Here is a 25,628-nt window from a genome sequence, read left to right as displayed (position 1 = left end):
GAAAAATAAATTCAGAAGCACATGTAAAGTATTATCCACAATGAAAAATTCACAATTATTTGGAGAATGTAAGGTTGTTGCAATAAATGGAAATTTTTAAAAGTATATTAAGAGCATATGCACAGAATGAAGGTCATGCCACACAATGAAATCAAATGATGCAGATAAATAAACAATAGTCAGAAATCCATCACAGAAAAACACCCGAAATAGTAACTGACAAAAACAAACAGAATGTAATAAAGATCTTATACACCAAGATGAGTTACCATCATATTCAATAGTGAAAGACTGAAATCTACTTAATATTCAAAAACATTTACGAATCCACATTCCCACCATCATCATTCAACATAGTACTAGGTTTTTCACTCAAAACAATCAGGAAAAAGGAGGAAAAAAAAAGTCACTGAAACCAGAAAGGAAGGAGTAAAAGATCTCTCTTCGCAGATGAAAAAAATCCTATATAGGAAATCCTCAACCAACCACATAAAAAAAAAAAAACAAATCATAAAGTTACCAAAAATCAAACAAAAATTAGTGGTATATTTATACACTAACAGAAAATATTCCAAGAAAAATATTGAGACTATATTTTCATTTAAACTAGCATTAAAGAAAATAAACTATTCAGAGTTAACTTAATGAAGGTAGTGGAACACTTGTGTGGTAAAAATTATCAAATATTCCTGGAAATAAGCTGAGAACATACAAACAAACAAACACACATTCCATATTCCTGGGCCAGGATACTTAATATCATTGATTGTCAATACTACCAAAGCTGATCAATTGCTTTGAAGCAATCTCTTTCACAAGCCCAACAGTTTGGCAAAAATAGAAAAGCTTCTTCTCAAATGAAGGTGGAACATCACAAAATAGTAAATCCCCAAAATAATCTGGAAAAGAAAGTAAAAAGTTAGAAGCACCACACCTCCTGATTTGAAAACATACTACAAAGCAATAGTTATCGAAAATGGATAGTACAAACATACAAACAGAATAATGGATCAGCACAGAAAGCACAGAGAAAAGCTCCTGAGTTCCTGTCAAACAATCCTCAATAAGGGTGTCTATTGGACACAACTGGAAATGGACTGTATCTGAAATGGTGTTGGGAAAGTTGGATGTCCACATGTGAAAGAATGATGTTGGACCCTTACCTAATGTCACATATATATGTTAACTCAAAAAGGATTGAAGATAAATATAAACCTATAACTCTAAATCTCCGAGAAGAAAACACAGGGAGAGAAGCTCTACATTTCATCTGGCAATGGTTGTTTGTTTACGAAACTAAAAGCTCAGGCAACAAAAACAATAGTCAACTGGGATGACATCACATGTAAAAACTTTTGCACAGTAGAGGAAACAATCACTGGGGTGTACAGACAACCTGCTGAAGGAGAGAAGAACTTGCAAAGCATGTATCTGATAAGGAGGGGAGGTCCAGAATATATAACGAACTCCAAAAACAAAACAACATAACGAAACAACATGATATATGGACAAAGCATTTATACACATTACTCCCAATAGGATATATAATTGGACAACAAACATGTGAAAGATGAAGATCAAAACTGGTAATAATTAGAGAAATAAAAACAGAGCCACAATTAGGTACCTCACATCCACTAGAATGACCACTACCAAAGAAAAAATATATATGCATCAAATGTTGGCAAAGATTTGGAGAAATCGGAATCCTTATGCACACTTACAGGAAATATAAAATGGTGCCACACTAAAAAACTGTAGGAAGGTTTATCGCAAAATTAAAAATAGAAGTATAGGACTTCCTAGGTGGTGCAATCATTAAGAATCCTCCTGCCAATGCATGGGACACGGGTTCGAGCCATGCTCTGGGAAGATTCCACATGCCACGTAACAACTAAGCCCGTGTGCCACACCTATTCAGCTTGTGTTCTAGAGCCCATAAGCCACACAACTATTGAGCCCATGTGACAGAATTATTGAAGCCCACCCATCTAGAGCCTGTGCTTCGCAGCAAGAGAAGCCACTACAATGAGGAGCCTACACACCACAATGAAGAGTAGCTCCCGCTCACAGCAACTAGAGAAAGCCCGTGTGCAGCAACAAAGACCCAATGCAGCCAATAAATAAAATAACTAAATAAATTTATATTAAAAAAATTTAAAAAAAAATAGAAGTATAATATGATCCAGCCATCCACTTCTGGGTATACAAACAAAAGACTTCAAAGGAGAATGTGCGAGAGACATTTGCACACGCAGGTACATTGTAGCATTATTCATAAGACCATTAATAGACCAAAGCAACTCAATATGTCTGGATACATGAATAAAGAAAATATGGCATATACATATAATAGATATATAGATTTTAAAAAGAAAAATTCTTGTCACATGATACAACATGTGATGCTTGAAGATATTACATTGTGAGATACGAGTCATACTATATGATTCCACTTATCTGAGTAATAAAATGTCATCAAATTCATAGAAAAAAAAAGTGGAATGGTAGTTGCCAGGGGTTGCAGTAAAACAAAATGAGGAAGGGGTGGTTTATGGAGTACTGAATCAGTTTTGCAAGAGCAACATTTTCAGAGCTTAGTGGCACAACAGCATGAATATACTTGGCACACTGGACTAAAAGTAAAAATGCTTCATATGGTAAATGTTATCTTGGGTTTTCCCACAATTAAAGACTAAAATAATACCAAAACAGAATCTTAAGTGTTCAAAAATTACTTTCAATTCAAAATGTATCTCAAACACAAAGAAAATATAAAATCATCAATAAACAGATGTGAAATTTAGACTATTTCCTAAACTCCTCGCCAACAGAACAAAACAATAGTGATCATTAACCCAAAGAGAAAGAAAGTAGACAAGTCATGAAAAAAGTAGGGATAATAGGTAAACATACAATTATGTAGCTTTTTAGCAATACATATGAGAGAGTCAAACTTGACTTCAACACCGCATTGTTTTAGGTTTACTGAATTGCAAATTGTCACTTACATTCTTGTTATAGAAGTATAAACAAAAATGCTATTAACTAATTTTGGGCAACCTGTCATAAAAAAGGAAGCTGATTGGCACAGAATGGCTAAACAGGAATAAGAGAAAACTCACTCCCCAAACTTCTGAATACAACATACTTGAAATATTAAAACAGTCTCCTTATAAATAATTGGAAATTTCAACTGTGACTGTGCATCCATAAGAAGCAACCACCGTGAGTCACTGGCACGTGTCGCACAGCAGGAGAATCTCACAGGAATTGCTTCACAACCACTCATTACAAGCTATAATGATTCTGCCTGTGGGCTAACCATCAACGTCTGGTCCTGAGGCTGGGGGGGAGGCGCCGGGGCGGCGAAGGGGAAGCTGGGACGAAGTGAGAGTAGCACTGACATATATACCCTACCAGATGTAAAACAGATGGCAAGTGGGAAGCTGCTGCATAACACAGGGAGATCAACCTGGTGATGTGTGACTACTTAGAGGGCTGGGATAGGGAGGGTGGTAGGGAGGCAGAGGAGGGAGGGGATATGGGGATATATGCGTAAATACAGCTGATTCACTTTGTTATACAGCAAACCCGGCACAGCAGTGTAAAGTAATTATCCCCCAATAAAGAGCTTAAAAAACAAAACAAAACAAAACAAAACAAAAAAGCCTCTAATGAAATGCCCATCAACAAATGAATGGATACAGAAGATGTGGCATATATATACAATGGAATATTACTCAGCTATAAAAAGGGATGAGATGGAGCTATATGTAATCAGGTGGATAGAACTACAGTCTGTCATACAGAGTGAAGTAAGTCAGAAAGAGAAGGACAAATATTGTATGCTAACTCACATATACGGAATCTAAAAATGGTACTGTTGGACTCAGTGACCAGAACAAGGATGCAGATACAGAGAATGGACTGGAGAACTTGAGGTATGGGAGGGGGCGGGGGGTGAAGGGGAAACTGAGACGAAGCGAGAGAGTAGCACAGACATATATATACTACCAACTGTAAAATAGTCAGTGGGAAGTTGTTGTATAACAAAGGGAGTCCAACTCGAGGATGGAAGATGCCTTTGAGGACTGGGGCGGGGAGGGTGGGGGGGGCTGGGGGGGGAGTCAAGGAAGGGAGGGAAGATGGGGATATGTGTATAAAAACGGATGATTGAACCTGGTGTACCCCCCCCAAAAATAAATAAATAAATAAATAAATAAATAAATAAATAAATAAATAAAAAATTTCAATGAATCTGCATTCAAATGACACAGAAATTTTTCACGTTATTAACATATTGCTCTTATATATGCAGAAAATACCAAGGATGTAACCCATTCTAAGCTGGATAAATAAAACCCTCTTAATAAATAAAGAACATGAAAGCTGTAAAATACTCACAGAATCTATGATGTACACATTAAACATCTGTGATTAAATTCTACCATGATTCAGACACACATAGAGACAGTAAATAAAAATTCCTAATGATTATTTTTGGCTTGAAGTAATCTTAAATTTATGATGAAAACATTTCCTTTAATGAAGGGTGACTACTAATTAATCACCTGAATCACTTGTTACATATTTTTATTTGAGCCTGTTCTATTAGATCTTTTGAATCTAAAATCACAGATGATCTGGATGAAGAACTAACTGAGAAGGTGAGAACCTACAGCAAACAGCTGTGGGAAACTCCATAACAAACAAGATGAACTGATAAAGTAACAGTTATTAAGAAATTAAATAAGAATTGAGATGTGAAAATATGGTGGCAATACTCTATGCTTCTGTATGACAATGATTTATTTTAGAATTCTAAGAGTGAAAAAATGTATTAGAGTATTGTGGCATTGAGGAATTAGGGAAAACACACTTAAGATCTCTAATGTGAGTTCATAGAAGAAAAGCGAAATCTTCAAGTAAGACTGAGTTTTGCATTTTTTCATTTTAGGGAGGTGCTTTATGCATTCAAGAAATTACTGGAGTATGGAATTTATAAGGTCATATTTGATGTTTGTAAGGGATTGGAAATTACAAAGCAGGCAACAAACAATATCTATCCCAGCATTCCTAGAAGTTTGGCAGTATCTCTATGACTCCACTAACTCACTTCTGTCTAGAGACAGAAACAAAACTTTCAAAAGGGCCTATCATAGTTACTCAGAAATGGGCAGAGTTCTCCTAGGACCCCAAGAAATGGAAGAGCAGACAAGTCATGCAGGTTGTCACAGGCCACGAGGAGAATCTTGGTTCTCACTGTGAATGTGAAAGGTAATCACTGGAGAAGAACACATGAATGAGTTAACAGACAGGAATGGGCAGGAGATGATCCTCTATGACAGTGACCGAAATACAGCCAGGCCTCTCAAAAATAACTTCCATTGAAGCAGATCTTCCCAAACCATATGACACAGTATGACTTCCTCCATGATCCTTGGATCTCTCACCTCAGGCATCTGCTCCCTCCTTTCACACGTACCTGCGTGTAAGACTGTTGTCTCCATGTTCTTTACATCCCAGGGATCTTTGATGTACTCCAGTAAGGTGACCAGGTCTGGCTGAGAGACAACAAGTCCTGTTCATAAGGAAAACAACATATGGGTTGATGGAAATTCATCAGTTTATACTCCATTGTGTGCTCAGGTGAGAAGAGAAGGCATCCTGGAATGTTAATTGTGTCTAGAAATTGATTTCCCCAAATACTTGATTGAAAGCATCTTTATGGTACTAACAAATACATAAAGCCCAGATCCTGAGAGTTTGGTCAAGTACTGCTAAGTGAAAAGCAAACACTGGAAATCGGATTTTAAGATGAGAAAAAAACTATTTTATACCACCATACTTACAGAATTACCACTAATCTACAAAGAATGAGACAGATCATCTCAAAAAAGAGAAAGGTTAGAATTGTGATGAATCATCATGAAGTCTTTTGTTCTAAACTCAGAAATTTCCATTTTTTGCTAGAAAGCAGGGATCTGAAATTCTACTGTAGGAAGCAGATGATTTCAGGAGACCTTCTAGAAATGAAGAAATCAAAACCCTGTGGATGGATAAGGAATTCTGGAAGGAAGTGATCCTCACCCAAGGAGGCCAGGTTCCTGTAGTTCTCTAACATCACATCCCTGTACAATTCCCGTTGCTTGAGGTCCAGGCAGTCCCACTCCTCTGCAGAGAAATCTATGGCTACATCCTGGAATGTCAATAGTCCCTGAAATAAAAAGGACATATACAATGTGCTCAAGGGAAGACTTCATAATGTGTCCCAAGACAAAAACAGCAAAGTAAGGGAACTGGTTTGATTTAGGAGAGTGTCTCCTATTGCACAATAAGATAATTTTTTACAAAGTAATATTCTCATTTCTAACCCCAAGAAAAGAGGATAACATATGATCCACAAAACCAATGTAGAGATTCTTCTTCTCTGGAAAAGAAATTATACAATGATGACATCAACAAGGCATATGCCTTTTTTGAGTGTTGTGCTTGTGTTACATAGGATAAACAGTCTATCAAGCAAAGGAGGAATACTTTTAAAAAGCAGATTCTGATTCAAAAGTTCTGTGGTGGGGCCAGCATTCCACATTTTGAACAAACTCAGTTTTACCATGTGATGCCAGAATCTCTGGTCCATGAATGCTCATTGTGAATAGCACAAACGTAGAACAGCAAGTTCAGAATTCATAGCTCATATTCAACTGTAAGTGTTTCATGCATTTCACAGGTCTATTAGAAGAGTAAATGAAGCAGCAACAATCCTTTTGACTATTTAGAATATAGGAGGGTGTGTCAAAAATTATCCGCACTCTGCTCATATTCAAACTCCTCTTGCCTGCACTGTCTTATCAGCACTTTCCGATCAAGGCTACTGTCTCCCCCAATCACTGCTGTGCAGGTGTGAATGTGTTACGTCAGTTCACTTGTAACTGTGGTCCAAGCCAAAACGGATGCCCCACTTGTGATTGGCATGAAAGAAGAGCAGCGTGCAGTGATTCCTTTTTGGGGCTCTGCAGGTGTCCCTGGTGCAGTTATTTATCAAAGACTTTGTATGCACACTTCTGCCCACACTGTCAAGACACTGCACAATCTTTGCTTGGAGGTGTTAAAGCATCCTCCCTATCGTCCTGATCTTGCTCCATCAGACTTTCACCTGCTTGGTGCCCTGAAAGCAGCCCTATGAGGATGAAGATTCACTTCTGAGGAAGAAGTGAAGATAGCAGTGCATGTATGGCTCACAGCTCAGCCTAAAACATTTTTTAATGAGGGAATACAAAAGCTTGTGGACAGATGGACAAAGTGTATTGAAAAGCAAGGAGACTGTGTCACAAAATAATGTATTTGTCTTTCGAAAAGTAAATAAATTCTACAGCCAACATGCAGATAATTTTTGACTCATCCTCGTACTGTTTATCTTTCTAACAGCTTTCCACATACTTTTGAATGAGCCACATAAACAATTTAAGACCAGTAATATTGCTGTTCTACCTTTTTAAGAATACTTTGTCAAACGTTCAGTATATGGTGGAACTTGAGTTTTACTTCAGTGTATTGGAACTAGAATTTATCTAAAGAGAAAAAAGAGAAATACAGAGACAACTCTATTGAATGTTTATTATAGTTTCTGTAACAAGAATGCTAAAAACAAGAAAAATGGATCAAATAATGTTAACGTTTTCATGAACACAGGCATACAGTAAAATGGGACCTACATACCTCTTAAGAGGGATAGACACAAAATAGTCATGTCAATAAAATCAAGATTATTTTAATGGGTTCTATCTTATACATCTCTTTGTGGATTATATTCTATATTTTTCAATACAGCAGGGTGCAAACCCACACAACCATATAGAATAAATTAGAGCTCTTGGTTCTGCATCTTTTATTTCTTGAAAATCTGGATCATTTGTGTTGAGCTATGCTTTAGAAATATAACACAGTTGAACATACATTCATAATAGGATTCTTATAAATATTTTGGAAGATACAAAGATGTGATAAAAAAAATTATATCTGTGACATGAGCATGGAGTATAATGGAAACTATCAGACCTGGGCTTGCATGATGAAAACCTCCATGCCCAAAACCCAGTATCTCTACTAAACACAGGTGAGTGTTCATTTTCCAAAACAAACAGAAACGAAGAGGATATGGAGTTTCTACACTACCTGTGGTAGTTTATGCACATCCCTCAGTAAACTTTCCAAGACCCTTACTAAAGATAATAGGGAATGTTTTGAACTTATTAGCACAGGAAACTCACAGAAGCATGTGAACCAGTGAACATCAGGTGCAAAGGCATAAATGATAGCAGGTGACCAAAGTGTGTACACAGAAGGACACATTATCACTGCTTGGGTATTTTTGGCAATAATACGGAAATCATAATCTGAATCTACCAGAAAAATGTCAGTTTTGTGCAAATTTCAATTCATATATACCTCCCCTGTTCTGTATCCTAATAGTCTATTTATAGAGTAAAACTTCCACCTCCTAGAATAATGGAAATAAAAACAAAAATAAACAAATAGGACCTAATGAAACTTAAATGTTTTTGCACAGCAAAAGAAGCCATAAACAAGACAAGAAGACAACCCTCAGAATGGGAGAAAATGTTTACCAATGAAACAACTGACAAAGAATTAATCTCCAAACTACACAAGAAGTTCATGCAGCTCAATATCAAAAAAATCCAACAATGCAATCCAAACATGGGTGGAAGACCTAATAGACATTTCTCCAAAGAACACATGCAGATGGCTACCAAACACATGAAAAGATGCTTAACATCACTAATCATTAGAAAAATGCAAATCAAAGCCACAATGAGGTATCACCTCACATCACTCAGAATGGCCATGAACAAAAAATTTAGAAATGATACATGCTGGAGAGGGTGTGGAGAAAACGGAATCTCCATCACTGATGGTGGGAAAGTAAATTGGTAAAGTCACTATGGAAAACAGTATGGAGGTTCCTTAAAAAACTAAAACTACCATATGACCCAATAATACCACTACTGGGCATATACCGTGAGAAAACCATAATTCAAAAAGATACATGTACCACAATCTTCATTGCAGCACTATATACAATAGCCAGGACATGAAAGCAACCTAAATGCCCATCAAGACATGAATGGATAAAGAAGATGTGGCACATATATACAACAAATATTACTCAGCCATAAAAAGGAATGAAACTGAGTTATTTATAGTGAAGTGGATCGACCTAGAGTCTGTCATACACAGTGAAGCAAGTCAGAAAGAGAGAAACAAATATATGCTTTTACCTTTCATGTTCTCTCTCTTACAGGCTTTCTCAATCTTTCTAATATGGATAAGCTGAGAATTTTCCACCATTTTGATTTGTGCTTCCCTTTTGATTAACAACTCTATATTTGCACTGTTTCTATCTCTTCACATTTTCCTATAATCATTCAAGAGAAACCAGGCCTCTCCCTTAAAACTTTGCTTAGACATTTTCTCAGCCAAAGATCCAACTACTCTACAACATACACCTTGCACAAAACACTAGGACAGAAACACGATTCAGTCAAGTTCTTTGCCACATTTTAATGACAACCACCTTTCCAATAACATCTTCCTCATTTCTGTCTGACACATCATCATAATGGCCCTTGCTGTCCACATTTTAGCAACAATTAGTAGAAACACGAAGACCCTGAATAATGAAAACAATCTTGAGAAAGAAGAAAAGAGCTGGACGAATCATGCTCCCTGACGTCAGGCTATACTGCAAAGCTACAGTCATCAATACAGTATGATACTGGCACAAAAACACACACAAAGATCAATGGAACAGAACAGAGAGTCCACAAATAAAGCCATGCATTTATGGTCAATAAATCCATGACAAAGGAAGCAAGAATATACAATGGAGAAAAGGCACTCTCTTCAATAAGTGGTCCTGCTATGAATGCAACCTAAATGTTCATCGACAGATGAATAGATAAAGAAGACGTGGTATATATATACATATATATATAAAGGAATACTACTCAGTTATAAAAAAAGAAGAAAATTATGCCATAACACAGTTGGACCTAGATATTATCATACTAAGTGAATTAAGCCTGACTGAGAAAGACAAATATCATATGGTGTGTGGAATCTTAAATACTGATAGACATGAGCTTCTCTACAAAACAGAAATAGACCCAAACATAGGAAACAAACTTATAGTTACCCAAGGGGATAGGAGTGGGGGGAGAGATAAATTAGCAGTCTGTAATTAACATATACACACTGCTATATATAAAACAGATAAACAGCAAGGACCTACTGTATAGCACAGGGAATTATACTCAATATCTAGATATTGAATATAATTATAGTTACATTGAGTATAGTTATAATTATAAATTAGCATAAGATTATAATTATTATAAGATTATGATATCCTAAAGGAAAAGTATTCTAAAAAAAAAATATATATATATATATACATACATATATATGTGAATCACTTTGCTGTACACCTGAAAGTAACACAACATTGTAAACCAATTATACTTCAATCTCAAAAAAGTATTGAGACCTCATGATCTGAATCGGATAAAATCAGTTTAAAGTGGGTACACAATTGGGAAATACTTGTTTAAAAATCAAATGACATTCTGAAAGAAATTAAAGAGCATGCAAATAAATACAAAAACATCCTGTGTTTGGTCCTTCCCTGGTGGCACAGTGGTTAAGAATATGCCTGCCAATGCAGCGGTCACGGGTTCGATCCCTGGTCTGGGAAGATACCACATGCTGCAGAGCAACTAAGCCTGTGTGCCACAACTACTAAGCTTGCGCTCTAAAGCCCATGAGCCACAACTACTCAACCCAAGTGCCACAACTACTGAAGCCAATGCACCTAGAGCCCATGCTCCACAACAAGAGAAGCCACCACAGTGACAAGCCCGAGCACTGCAACAAAGAGTAGCCCCCATGAGTAGCACCGCTAGAACTAGAGAAAGCCCTTGCAGCAATGAAGACCCAACACAGCCATAAATTAATTAATTGATTAATTAATTTAATAAAAACCAAAACATCCTGGGTTTCTTCCAATCTTGTGGATTGGAAGCTTAACCATATTAAAATTGTCCATAGGAACCAAAGAGATCTATAGATTCAGTGTAATTTCTATCAAAACCGCAAAGGCATTTTTTAACTGGGAAAAAAAAAATCTTAAAATTCACATGGAGTCTCAAAGGACCCAAGTTGCCAAAACAAAATTGTGCAAGAGCCAAGCTGGAGGCATCTCATTTTCTGATTTCAAGACATACTACAACCTAGAGTAGTAAGGCAGAGTGGCACTGGCATGAAGACAGACATACAGACTAATGGAAGAAAAAATATGACCCCAGAAATAAGCCAATCCATGTACAGCCAACTGATATTCATAAGGGCGCCAAGACCATATAGTGAGGAAAGATTCTCTGTTCAACAAATACTGGTGGAATAACTGGATACCTACAGGCAAAAAAAATGAAATGTTTCCCTTCTCTTACACCATGCACCAAAATGAACTCAAAATGGATGAAATATGGAAACATAAGTCTGAACATATAAAACAACTAGAAGCAAGCAGGGGACATTTTCTTCACTTTGAACTTGGCAATGATTTTGTGCATACTGCACAGGCAACAAAAGAAGGTTCCTGTTTCATTTCACCATGAAATGACAAGTGAGGATGTCCCAGAGACTTAAGAAACTAGTGTTACAATGACGAGTCACAGTGAAATGAAACACTACACTCTTTAAAAATTGCATCTTGCAGATAATTTTACTGTAAATAAAGTCAAAGAGAAATCAGATTGTTTAAAATGTGTACATTTTATTCTCTCCAGATATGAGAACCATTCACCAAAAGGTGCCCTTTACTCTGTTGCCCTCTCCCTTGAAAAACCAGACAGGACACCCGGCCCCAGACCTGGAACAGCTGGATTTCACTGAAGGACAATTGGCAACCTCATCTTGTCTATGAATATAGATGCCAGATTTTAAACTACTAATCAAAATGTAACCAAATATCAATTAAATTTTATTATGAACATATTTCCCAATAATGAATGATTGATTTACTTCCTCTAAACACTTTAAAATGGAAATCTTTACTTTTATATAATTGAAGAAAATAAAATGCATTTCTAAGTATTTTTAAAACTTCATAATTTATCAACGATTCCCAGTCTTATATCATCCATTTCAAATCCCTCCTTTGGGGAGGGCAGGGGCAGAGTCAAATACCTGATGCATATCCTAGAAGCTTGTCAAAATTTGAGATTATTCATCTTACACATTATATGCATAACATAAAAAATAAGAAATTATTAATCCCAGATTTAAAACTCACTCACAACTCCTAGATCATAACACAAAATCATTTTAAGCTACCTAATATCATCTAATATCAGCTCATTTTCAAATGTTCCCAAATGGCCCACAAATATAATCTGTTGCGTATATGTGCACTAAGTACAATTAACATGAGATCTATGCGCTTAAGAAAATTTTAAGTGTGAAATGCTTAAAACTATTAAGTACACACAAAATGTTCAGAAGAACTCTAGCACTTACCTTGCATAACTGAAAATGTATTCTTTTTGAACAGCAACTCTTCATTTTTCCTTTCTCGCAGACGCTGGCAAGCACCATTCTCTTCTTCGTTTCTATGAATTGCACTATTTTGCTGGATTTATAAACCTGGATTTAAACAGAGTTTATACATAAAAATTACTTCTTATAAATCTCAGATTAAAAAATGTATGAATGTAATATTGTACTATTAATTTAAAGGGGGAAATATCAAGTTAATAAAACAAATGTTAAAGTTTCGATATAGACAGACAAACATAATTACTGCAAAAGGAACAGAAAAACAAACTGCTGGAACACTGTAGAGTCATTGGAATAAAACATGGAGATAAACAGAAATAGACACAAATCATCATTTCTTACAGCACTGTTCTGGCAGACACAGCCAGTGTTCTGAGGAATAAAAAATTAGTACAGCATGCAATTTTGGAAGAAACAACAAATACATCTGTTGTTGGAAGATGAAGTAATTGGCTACATAACCAATGTACGAAAAAGTGATTTAAAAAAAAACCCTGTTAGTATTGTACGAACAGGATATTTTAGGAAAATTTCTACATGTAGAATGAATCTATCAATATCACATATATTTCCAATCAACTAAAATATAATTTAGCAGCCACAATTAATTAAACAATGTTGTGAGAATAAACCTCAGAGAAGCTGTGCAAAGCATTATAAAGAAAATTAGAAAACATTCCTGGAAGACAAAAATTCAATCCAAGTAGACACTGACCCAAATCCATGTTTCAAAAAACAAGTATAAAAATATAAATCCTCTCTAAACTACTGTGGGATACAGTCAGTTCCAATTAACAATTACTAAATTTTTCTGAAAATAAGACACAACTGTTGAAAAATTAACAAATGAAACCACAGGGCCGAATGAAGGGAGGAGAAAGTTCACACTGCAAAGTGAGGTGCTCATCGTAGAGACACCATGAGCTGTTGTAATGAAATAATTATGACGAGAACCTGGGATGGAATGTTAACCTAAGATCAGTGCAACAGGGACTTCCCAGGGGGTGCAGTGGTTAGGAATCTGCCTGCCAATGCAGGGGACACGGGTTCCATCCAGGAAGATCCCACATGCCTCGGAGCAACTAAGCCCGTGAGCCACAGCTACTGAGCCTGCGTCCTAGAGCCCATGAGCCACAACTATTGAGCCCATGTGCCACAACTACTGAAGCCCACATGCCTAGAGCCTGTGCTCCACAAAAAGAAGAGCCACCGAAATGAGAAGCCCGTGCACCACAAGGAAGAGTATCCCCTGCTCGCCACAACTAGAGAAAGCCCGAGTGCAGCACTGAAGACCTAATGCAGCCAATAAATAAAAGTTTATATAAGAAAAAAAACAGTTAGTGCAACAGAATGTGCAGTCCCTAAACAGACCTCCATGTATCGTAAATACTGAAACAATATTCAAACTTAATAAACACTTTAAGTCAACTATTTAAGCTAATGGGAATGATGGAAACAGAATTAATGAAAATAAGGAAAACAGTACTTAAAAAAACAGAGAATATCAATAAAGCAATAGAAACTATAAAAAGAAACTGAACAGATATTGTAGAGCTGAAGAAGCAAAAAGAAAAAAAGACTGAATGTAAATGAACAGAGCCTAGGAAACCTGTAGATACATCAGCGGGCCAACTTATGAATATGAGAGTCCCAAAGAGAAGGAGAAAGAAGGCAGAAGGAATATCGAAATATAGTCAAAATTTTCTTAAATGAGAATAAAGACATGAATTTACAAATCTAAAAACTGAATGAGCCCTACGTAGGAAAACTCAGAAATCCACACTATAACAAATTATAATCAAACTGTTAAAAGACAAAGGCAAGGGGACTTACCTGATGGCACAGTGGTTAAGAGCCCGCCTGCCAATGCAGCGGACATGGGTTTAATTGCTGGGCCCAGAAGACCTGACATGCCTCAGAGCACCTGAGCCCAAGAGCCACAATTATTGAGCCTGCACTCCAGAGCCTGCAAGTGACAACTACTGAGTCCACACGCTGCAACTACTAGATCCCATGCTCCAAAACAAGAGAATCCACCACAACGCAAAGCCCGAGCATTGCAACGAAGAGTAGCCCCCGCTCACCACAACTAGAGAAAGCCCATGTGCAGTAATGAAAACCCAACACAACCAATAAATAAATAAATAAATAATACAATAAATCTTAAAAAAAGACAAACGGGAAGAGACTCTTGAAAGCAGCAAGGGAGAAGGTATTCATCACATATGAAAGATCCACAGTAAGATTAAAAGCTGATTTCTTGCCAAAACCATGGAGTCCAGAGGCCATGGGATGACATATTTGAAGTGCTGACAGAGAAAAACAAGTCAGCCAATTTTATCTCTAGCAAAATTCTTTTAAAAATGAGGGAGAAATTATGACTTCCAAGATAAACAAAAGGTGATGGATTTTTTTATGACTAGACCTGCCCTATAAGAAATAAAAATGAGAACATTTCTCTTTTTTTTCTTTTCCATTATGGTTTATTACAGGATACTGACTATTGTTTCCTTTGTTATACAGTAGGACCTTAATGTTTATCCATTCTATGCATAATAGTTTGCATGTGCTAATCCCAAACTCCCAATCCCTCCCTCCCCCACTCCCTCACTCTGGCAACCACAAGTCTGAAAAGAGAGAATATTTCTTAATTCATTCCATGAGGCTGGCATTATTCTGATACCAAAACCAGACAAAAACATCACAACAAAAGACACCAAAGACCAATAAACTTCACGAATATACATGAAAAATCCTCAACAAAATACTAGCCAATTGAATACACAGCATAATAAAATTGTACATCATAAACAAGGGGGCCTTAGTCCAAGAATTCCAGGGTAGTTGATTCAACATATGAATATCTTTCAATATAATAGCCCACATCAATAGGAGGAAGGGGGTAAAAAACCTACATATTCATCTTATTGTATGCAGAAGAGATTTGAAAAAAATCCAGAAACTATTCATGAGGAAAACACTCTGCATACAAAAAGTGAACTTCCTCAACCTGATAAACATCACTTATGAAACCCTCACAGCTAAGGATGAAAGTGTAAAAATTTTCCACCTAAAATAACAAATAGGAAATAGATGCCCACTTTCCCCACTGCTAGCCAGTTATCCAACATTTGTATTAGAATTTCTAGCCAGAGCAATTAGGCAAGAAAAAGAAATTAAAAGTATACAAATTGGAGAATAAAAACAAAAAGAATCTCTATGAGCAGATGACAAAATCCTGCATAATGAAAATTCCATAACACACCCAGACACAAAATCTACCAGTCTTATAAATGACATGAGCAAATTCGCAGGACACTGTATCAACAGATGAAAATCAGTTTTGTTTCTATACACCAACAAATAAACAATTAAAAAAAATTTTAAACACTTCCACTTATAATAATATCCAGAGAGACAGGATTAAGATGGTGGAGTAGGAAGACGTGTGCTCACTCCTTCTTTCAAGAGCACCGGAATTACAACTAAATGCTGATCATCGACAGAAAGACACTGGAACTCACCAAAAAAGACACCCGACATCCAGAAACAAAGAAGTCACAATGAGACGGTAGGAAGGGCACAATCGCGTTAAAATCAAATCCCATAAACGCTGGGTGGGTGACTCACAAGCTGGAGAACAGTTATACTGCAGAAGTCCACCTACTAAAGTGAGGATTCTGAGCCCCATGTTAGGCTTCCCGACCTGGGAGTCCAGCAACGGGAGGAGGAATACCCAGAGAATCAGACTTTGAAAGCCAGCGGGATTTGAGTGCAGGACCTCCACAGGACTGGGAGAAACAGAGACTCCACTCTTGGAGGGTACACAAAAAAGTGTGCTCACCAGGACCCAGGGGGAAGGAGCAGTGACCCCATAGGAGACTGAACCAGACCTACCTGCTGGTGTTGCAGGGTTGCCTGCAGAGGTAGGGGGCCGCTGTGGCTCACCAAGGAGACAGGGGCACTGGCAGCAGGGGTTCTGGGAAGTGCTCATTGGCATGAGCCCTCCCAGAGTCCAGCATTAGCCCCATCAAAGAGCCTGTAAGCTCCAGTGCTGGGTAGCCTCAGGCCAAACAACCAACAAGGTGTGAACACAGCCCCACCCATTAGCAGACATGCAGATTAAAGTCTTACTGAGCTCCACCCACCCAGCCCTACCCACCATCAGTCCCTCCCATCAGGAAGCATGCACGAGCCTCCTAGACAGCTTCCTCCACAAGAGAGCAGACAGCAGTATCAAGCAGTATCAGCAGTATTTTGTCTTGTGAAACTGAAAACCACAGCCACAGAAAGATAGAGAAAATGAAAAAGCAGAGGACTTTGTACCAGATGAAGGGACAGGATAAAACCCCAGAAAAACAACTAAATGAAGAGGAGAAAGGCACCTTTACAGAAAAAGAATTCAGAATAATGATGGTGAAGATGATCCAGGACTTTGAAAAAAGACTGGATGCAAAGATCGAAAGGTTTACCAAAGACCTAGAAGAATTAAAGAACAAACAAACAGAGATATGCAACACAATACATGAAATGAAAAACACACTAGAAGGAACCAATAGCAGATTAACTGAGGCAGAGGGGCGAATAAGTGACCTGGAAGACAGAATGGTGAAAATCACTGATGCAGAAAAGAATAAGGAAAAAGGAATGAAAAGAACTGAAGACAGCCTAAGACACCTCTGGGACGATGTTAAACGCACCAACATTCACATTATAGGGGTCCCAGAAGGAGAAGAGAGAGAGAAAGGACCTGAGAAAATATTGGAAGAGATTATAGCTGAAAACTTCCCTAACATGGGAAAGGAAACAGCTACCCAAGTCCAGGAAGCACAGAGAGTCCCAGGCAGGATAAACCCAAGGAGAAACATGCCAAGACATATAAGTAGTCAAACTGACAAAAATTAAAGACAGAGAAATGTTATTAAAAGCAACAAGGGAAAAACAACAAATAACATACAAGGGAATCCCCATAAGGTTAACAGCTGATTTCTCAGCAGAAATTCTACAAGCCAGAAGGGAGTGGCACGATATATTTCAAGTGATGACAGGGAAGAACCTACAACCAAGAATACTCTACCCAGCAAAGATCTCATTCAGGTTCGATGGAGAAATCAAAAGCTTTACAGACAAGCAATAGCTAAGAGAATTCAGCACCATGAAACCAGCCCTACAACAAATGCTAAAGGAACTTCTCTAAGCGGGAAACATAAGAAAAGGACCTACAAAAACAAAATCAAAACAATTAAGAAAATGGTAATAGGAACATACATATCAATAATTACCTTGAATGTAAATGGACTAAATGCACCAACCAAAAGACACAGACTGGCTGAATCGATACAAAAACAAGACCCATATATATGCTGTCTACAAGAGACCCATTTCAGACCTAGGGACACACACAGACAGAAAGTGAGGGGATGGAAAAAGATGTTCCATGCAAATGAAAACCAAAAGAAAGCTGGAGTAGCAATAGTCATAGATAAAATAGACTTTAAAATAAAAAATGTTACAAAAGACAAGAAAGGACGTTACACAAAGATCAAGGGATCCATCCAAGAAGAGGAGATAACAATTATAAATATATATGCACCCAATATAGGAGCACCTCAATACATAAAGCAAATGCTAACAATTATGAAAGAGGAAATGCAAGGCATAAACAGAGACACAGGTGTAGAGAACAAACACACGGACACCAAGTGGGAAAAGCGGGGAGGGTTGGGGGGGAATGAATTGGGAGATTGGGATACCAAATTGTACACTCTAAATATATGCTGTTTATTGTCTGTTAACTGTATCTCAATAAAAGTACTTAAAAAAAAATCCAAAGAATAAAATCCATAGGAATAATTTAAGCAAGGAGATAAAATACATATAGACTGAAAACTATAAAACATTACTGGTATAGATAACTAATAAGGACCTACTGTATAGCAACAGGGAAGTCTACTCAATATTCTACAGTGGCCTATAAGGGAAAATAACCTAAAAATATAATGGATATACAGATTCACTCTGTACACCTGAAACTAATAAAACACTGTAAATCAACTATACTCCAATAAAAATTAAAAAAAAAAACAAAAAAACAAAAAAAAAAAAACCCAGACCATTGTTGATAGAGATTAAAGAAGACCTAAATAAATGGGAAGACACTCCATATTTATGATAACATTCACCAACATGGTCTATAGAGTCTATGTAAACATTATCAAAATTCCAAGAACATTTTCTGGAAAGGGAAAAGATGATAAAATTCACATAGAACTGCAAAGGGCCCAGAATAGTCAAGATAATGTTGCAAAACATATGATATACACACAATAGATATATCCAGAGATAGAATGCAGAGGGATCATTGCCAGGGACTTGGGACCGAGGAAAATGTGGAGAAACAGCTTAATGGGGAATGAATGCTAATCATACTCTCTGAAGAATAAACCATGGCATACACATGTAAGGAACACTGTTGCGAGAACAACTGTTTGGCCAATGATCTCACCGATACGTGGTTATGAACTTGGCAATTTTCTCCCTGGAATAAATCCCTGTACTTGAGACAACCCCAAATCAAAGAGGATCATTAGTATACTTAACACTGCCACACTGCCCTTGAGAGACACTGGTGTGATGACCCACAAAACCCAGAAGTGTGGTGGGAACTCCAGGAGCTTTAGGGCCCAGAAGCCATAACTCAACCAGAGAGAAATGTAGCTGGGCCCAGTTATTATCTATATGTGCCTGCTTACTCTGAAACTCCTCTTGCATGTTTACTCCCTACCTCTATTACTATGTAGCCCTTGTAACTCTAAAAACGGTGCAGAGGCCATGAAAGAAGAGTATCCAATCAAATCACATGCTACCTTCCTTGTTACCTTATCTGCCAGACAAAGAAAGCCTAATGTATAGGAGCTTAATGAAAGGTATAAAAGAAACTGCCCTGCTGTGTTTGGGCTCAGCCTTTGGATACTAATCTGCTGGGCCTGTGCCAGCACAAGTAAATGCTGCTTCCTGCATATAGCCTCGGTGTCTTGCTTCACTCTGTAAAATCCTGCAACAGAAGAACAACTGGAACCATCTATGTCAGGCTCTCCTGATACTTTCTACCTCAGCACCCTGCAACACGCTGACCGCTCTACTCAGTTACTTCAGGGGCACTGCCCTACACAGCATGATGATACTGTAGTATCTAAATCAAAGCACTCTCCACCAGGAATTTTCTTTTCCCCAGTCAAACTCCTCCTGGGAGAGTTCACTAAAGGTTGACTAGCACCTAAAGGGTGAGTTATCACAGCAGAAAACAGAGAATAACATTTCAGGCGCCAAGTAGATGTATTTCAGAAGCAAGTTTCAGTGGCAGAATCACACAAATCTGAAAAAATATGAAATCAGGTAGAGCCCAAGTTTTTCCACATTCCCATACTAAACAGGCGCTGCCAGAGAGAAAAAGAAAAGATATGAGAGCAAAGCAAGGGATTCTGATTTTGTGGGAGGTTGAAATTGGCCCTGGGGTCTGCCTACAAACCCCAGGCTGTGCCTGAGATACGCTCCCCGTGAAGGACTGGGGACCAAACAAAGCTTCTCTCTGCCCACCATGTTTACAGTACTGCTGAGTAACCATCTCAAAAGATTCATGCTAGTCCCATGACACATGCTCCTGAAGGCAAAAGCAGAAATGAAGACACGGCTGAGGCACCTGAAGGGGCAGAGAGGGCTTGAGACAGGCCCATGTACTTGCCTGGGGCCCCAGACACAGTGGAAAAGCAGCCACTGTCCCCCATCCCCCAAAGAAGCTCGCTCACGTATGTGAAGTGGGCATGGAAGCTGGAGGACAGGAGCCGGGACAAGGGGGACCTCAGCTCAGATGTGTGTGGACTGAGCCTACCACAAGAGGCCAGTCCCCCAGAGTCCAAATACAAAAAAACGTCACAGAGGGCAGATAAGAGAATGTTGTGAGTCAGGAAAAACACTTTGCCTTTGTCTTTGCAATGAGCTGCAATACCACTGGGATGGGAACAAACTTTTAAGACATATGAATAAGAGGAGAGGAAGAATAAATTCCTTTGAGAGCTCACAGCAATCAACTTCTGTTTTCCCAAAGACCTCTCACCCTTAGAAAGAATTTCCTAAAAAATATGTGATGAAGCAGTCACCTCTTTGCCATCTGAGTTCTTCCTTGTGTTCATATCTTTGATACATTCCCTCCCACCTGATTTGTCTGTTTTTTGGCTTTGTTTTTCCTTGCTATTTTCACCTCACTCTTCCGAGGCCACGGCTCTCTCTCCGGCTCCAAGAAGGAAAATAATATTCACCTCAGAAAGAGAGATTCCTGCTTATGTGAGAAAAGGTGAATGATGTGCTGTGGCTTTTCCATAACACAATTCCAGCCGTCTGTCTAGCTGAAAAGGACATTACAGATGGGACAGAATAATATTCCACAAAGGTGTTTAATGACTGTCTTCTTCCAAATGCTTAAAGTATTTTAAACATACAGATATGCAGCTTTCTTCCAAGAACTACTAAATCAACAATGCAACAGTAAAACCAAGCAGACATTTTTAAATGTCTCCATAAGATTTTGTGCTTACTCAACTTTCACAACCACCACCACCTAGCAGGAAGTGGGCAGATCATTTGAAGGAAGGGGAGGTTTAAATTCCAGATACTCCATTACACAGCTTCCCATTTCCAAAGCAATATGGTTTCAACCTTAGTCCAGCAAGGCAGGGGTTCCCAAAAGACTCAAGATAAATTTCACCAAGAGGCCATCGGGAGAGTACTTATCTTCACATAAAATAAGAAGAGTAGAGAGGTGTCAGGGTCAATTAGATAGAACTAAGTGTTATGACAGAGCAGTAAAAGAGAATCTTGAGCAAGTAATATATTCCTAATTTTGCTTTATTACACTTTTCTATCAAACCCACTAAATTACTGAGGAATTTAAAATTATATGCAAGAAAACACATACACACACACACAAATTAAAAAAATTCAACAAAGGATTGTCTATATAGAAGCTGCAGATATTATACACCAAATGATAACTAACTTCCAGATGAGGTAACGTCTTTAGGGATGACAAAGAAATATAAAATAAAGAACACAGATTTGGGTGCTGAAACTTTTAAAGAGGGTTAGCTATGCAAAGAAGCTCCCTGCAAATCTCTTTACCATGAATAGATGGGCCCTGTTAGAATAAAGTTTCAAGTCATCAGTTCATCCCTCAATGTTTTCACACAATGGACAAAAGGGACTTAAGGGGAACATCTACTTTGTAGCTCACAGCTCACTAATTCAATAAATCACATAAAGGGAAGAAAAGAAGCTGTTAAATATTAGACTAAGTCATAACCAAGGTTCTAACTCTTCAGATCAGACAGCCTTACCAAGTATACATTGAAATGGTCTAAAATTATTTACTAAGTACTAAAGAACATTTTAACCTATGACAAAGGGTAGAAAGAATTCAGGGCTTATAATCGGAAAGATACAATATATTGAAAAGGGAAACCAATTTCGGCCTTTTTTTTAATCTGATGACTTCTGGATCAAATTTTTTAAAAAATTGAGACTACCTCATATTTAGAAAAGGATGATAAGAGCAGGTTATCACAAGTCACCAAAGCTCATTTCAGAAGTGAATGATTTCCAGAACAGCCAGAATTCAGTATACTAAGATTTAATTCAATATGCCTTAAAAAATGCATTAAATGTAAGAGGGGTAGAAAGAAAAATGTACATCTATATAAAAGAAAAGAAAGCAACTGTTTTACTCTTCCTTTAGAAAGCATCATATAGTGACACAGTCACTAATTTCGGGTCCCAGTTCCCCTCCCTCACACCATTCCAAGAAAAGATGGAGATCCTAACTCTTGCCTTGAGTAAGGGTTGCAAATGGAAGCTACATTGTGAGACAAATAATGATAAAATGCAGAAGCCTTAGAAATAGGAAGTTTGCAATTCTCATTCTCATCGGTAAAACAATTAGGCAAATTTTAAATTAAATATATAATGTAACAAGTCAATATATCACAACTTAATCAGCCATATCCCACCAACTCACCACTCATGCAGAATCACGTTCCCCTTCTTTCACCCTACTGTGTAATTTTGTCTATTAATCGGTTTATGTCTCCCTTTCCTTGTTTCTCTCCATTGGTTTTCCTTTTCTGTGTTTCCTCTCTCACATCCCCTGCTCCTTCTCCCCTTTTCTCTATCCCTTTCCTTACACCTGTTTTGCACAAGTCTTAAAACCTACTTCAACTTCACTTTCTCCTTCTCTCCAGCCTAGTCCCAAACTCTATATGTGTCTGCCTTTTTCTCCCCCCATTTCTGTGTTCCCTCTGCTCTCCATTACATTGTCTTTCCTATCACACCCCCTCTGCCCCGACTCACTGCCATCCCTGGCTGCCTAGGCTCTCTCAGTGCTGTGTCTCACTCTGCCAACCCTAAGGCCCTGTGCTGTCCCTGCACTCAGCTCCCCCAACTCTTTTTCTCCTAACCACTCTGTCTGTCTCAAGTGCCTTGACCTTCCTGGGGAGGAGGAAAATGAGAAACTTGCACTCAGCTAGAAATAACTTCATGCTCCTTCTGCTTCTGTAAGATACATGCTTGCTGCGCCGAGATAGGAACAGGATGACTCAGCAATCAACTGCAACCATAAGATGTTCTGATAAGCATGGAATGTTCTGCTCCTGCAAGTTTCTGTTTGGAAACTCCCTGCGCGGAACCCACAGCAACTCCCGCGCTCTGTAACTGCCCATAGCCCATAAAAACCAGGTAACCAATCAACCAATGCCAACTGTAACCTTGTGCACTGATCCCTACAAGGTAAAGCTCACCCTCAGCTCGCGGCCCCAGAACTCTAGAGCTTCAGCTCGTCTGGGACCAAGGGCTTAATAAACCTGAGTTCTCCAACCCTCCGAGTGTGGTGCTTGGTTTCTCCACCGACCGATTTCTGCCAAACTGGCCCCCACTTCCGCTAACCAAGAGCCTCTCCCTATTTTGCTCCCCTTCGTCTTTCTGGAGCTCCTCCCATTCCTCTATGTTTCTCTCTTCTCTTTTCTCCTCTTGCTACTTTCCGGAGTTCTTCCCTTTCACTTTGTCTCTTTTCAAGTCCTTCCCAGATCCCCTATTTTGCCTTCTCTCTATGGACAGCCTCACGGGTCTATTCTCCCTCTCACTTTTCTGTCTCTCCTCACTCTCCCTGTCTCTCTTTCTCCTGACCCGCCTCACTCCCTTGCCCTGCCGCTTTCCTGGCCTCGCTTTGCGATCATCACCTCCACAAAGCCCCAGAGGCCCGCGTGGCAAAGGTGACTTGCTCTTGGGGCACCCCGACTTCTTCAGTCCTAAATCCCATCCTTCTGAAAAGTGTGCCCTTCCGGGACAATGGGACTCTTTTTAAAGGGGGGGAGGGGGAGGGAAGAGGGCCTGGTTCTCAGGAAGGCGGTGGGGTCCCCAGGGCCAGGGAGAGAAGCCAGGCCTCTCTGGGCCAAGACGGACGGGGATGAGGGGAGAGGCGCACAGTGTTTGCCTCCATCTCAAAAGTCCATCTCCCCCGACGCTAAACACCGCGGGCTGGGAGGGGTGGTCAGGGAAGGCTTTCACCGCAACACCGCGCGGCGGGCGGCTCTACCGGCCTGAAGGCCCCACGTCCACGCGCGGGGAAGGCCTCACAAAGATTTTCACCCAAAACCAACGCGGACCCCGACCCTGCAGGCAGCGGTCAGGCTTGGGGAACGCTCACCCGGACGCCAGAACTTACCCAAGGTGAGAGGCGCGGGCGCAGGAACTTCAGCGTCCGTAGCAACCCCAAGTCCCCAGCCGTGTAAGATCGGGGACTGAGCCGCCCAGGTTTAAACTCTAAAAGAGAAAAAGTCGCAGACGCCGGCGTCACCTCAAACCCGCGCGTGACTTCAGACCCCTGCTAACCTCTTCCAGGCTGCGAGACGCTGCGCACGCGCGCTCCTTCCGGGACCGCTGGGGGCGGGGCCTAGGCGGAGCGCCACCGGAAATAAGCGTGGATAGCGGCCAGGCCTGGGCGGGGACCACGGGAGGGCGGGGCCGAACCGGGGCGGGGCCTTGGCGCCCCTCAGCAGCTCCACGAGGGCCAGCAGTTTTTCAGTTTGGGTCACTTTGATTTTCCTTCATGTACCGCGGAGCCCGGCTGCTCCTTGCCTGTTTTAGGTTGATGTCTCAAACAATTTGAGGTGAAAACTTAGAGTAGGGTGATCACTTGTTGAAAGCTAAGAGGTTTACGTTTTAACTAGTTGAAAACGAGTGCAGTCAAAAATCGTTTTTGCAAAGAGGTGGAGATGCGGGTCCTGAGAGAGAGGCGAGGGGGACTCTGCGGTCTGGGAACTCGGACCTGGATTCGGAGACGATGTGGGGTGATAGTTGGATGCAAGAATGTCTCCTGCAATTTAAAAAAATTTTTAAGAACTTTTATTGAGATACAGTTAACATACAATAACTGCATATATTTAGAGTGTACAATTTGGTATCCCAATCTCCCAGTTCACTACCCCCCAATCCTCCCCGCTTTCCCCCACTTAGTGTCCATATGTTTGTTCTCTACACCTGCGTAAAACTTAATGTATTTAAGCAAGGAGTGCAGTTGTCTGTGCCGGAAATGCACACAGGAACGTGAAATGCAAAACTCTACTGGTGGTAAATGGGCCACTTTGTACGGACGTCAATCAGAATATCATATTTATTTGCATTCCCAATTCCCCCTGTGCTCAGTTCCAGGGACTTTCACAGTGACAATACCTGACAGTGGGAGGTAGAGGAATGAGGCATGTGATGACTTAGGTCACCAACCACTGCTTTGAAAAAGTTAAAAAGCAAAAATTGATACAAACTGTGTTTTCTTTAGTACTTGTTAAATTCTATTCCACACCTGAGGTGAATGATAAATTCAAATACCTTTGAAATAAATTTTTGAGATGTCACAATTCATTTGTCAGTAATTTCTAAATATAACA

General features: G+C 39.3%; 2 protein-coding genes across 2 annotated transcripts in view; both read right to left on the bottom strand.

Moving 5' to 3' along the window:
- The window catches only part of LOC130838297 (zinc finger protein 208-like), a 325,381-nt gene that overhangs the window by 3,943 nt on the left and 295,810 nt on the right, over positions 1 to 25,628 (bottom strand).
- On the bottom strand, positions 68 to 24,604 carry LOC130838293 (KRAB domain-containing protein 5-like). Its single transcript, XM_057711174.1, has 5 exons — positions 24,407 to 24,604; positions 12,601 to 12,726; positions 6,094 to 6,220; positions 5,489 to 5,584; positions 68 to 899 (listed from the first exon to the last, which is right to left on the bottom strand). The coding sequence occupies exons 2-5, from the start codon at positions 12,676 to 12,678 to the stop codon at positions 760 to 762; spliced, it is 441 nt and encodes a 146-aa protein (XP_057567157.1). The 5' UTR covers positions 12,679 to 12,726; positions 24,407 to 24,604; the 3' UTR covers positions 68 to 759.

The sequence above is a fragment of the Hippopotamus amphibius genome, chromosome 16 (assembly GCF_030028045.1).
Source record: "Hippopotamus amphibius kiboko isolate mHipAmp2 chromosome 16, mHipAmp2.hap2, whole genome shotgun sequence".
Classification (NCBI taxonomy): Eukaryota; Metazoa; Chordata; class Mammalia; order Artiodactyla; family Hippopotamidae; genus Hippopotamus; species Hippopotamus amphibius.
The sequence above is the reverse complement of the archived record's forward strand: the minus strand, read 5'-3'. Positions and strand labels throughout refer to the sequence as shown.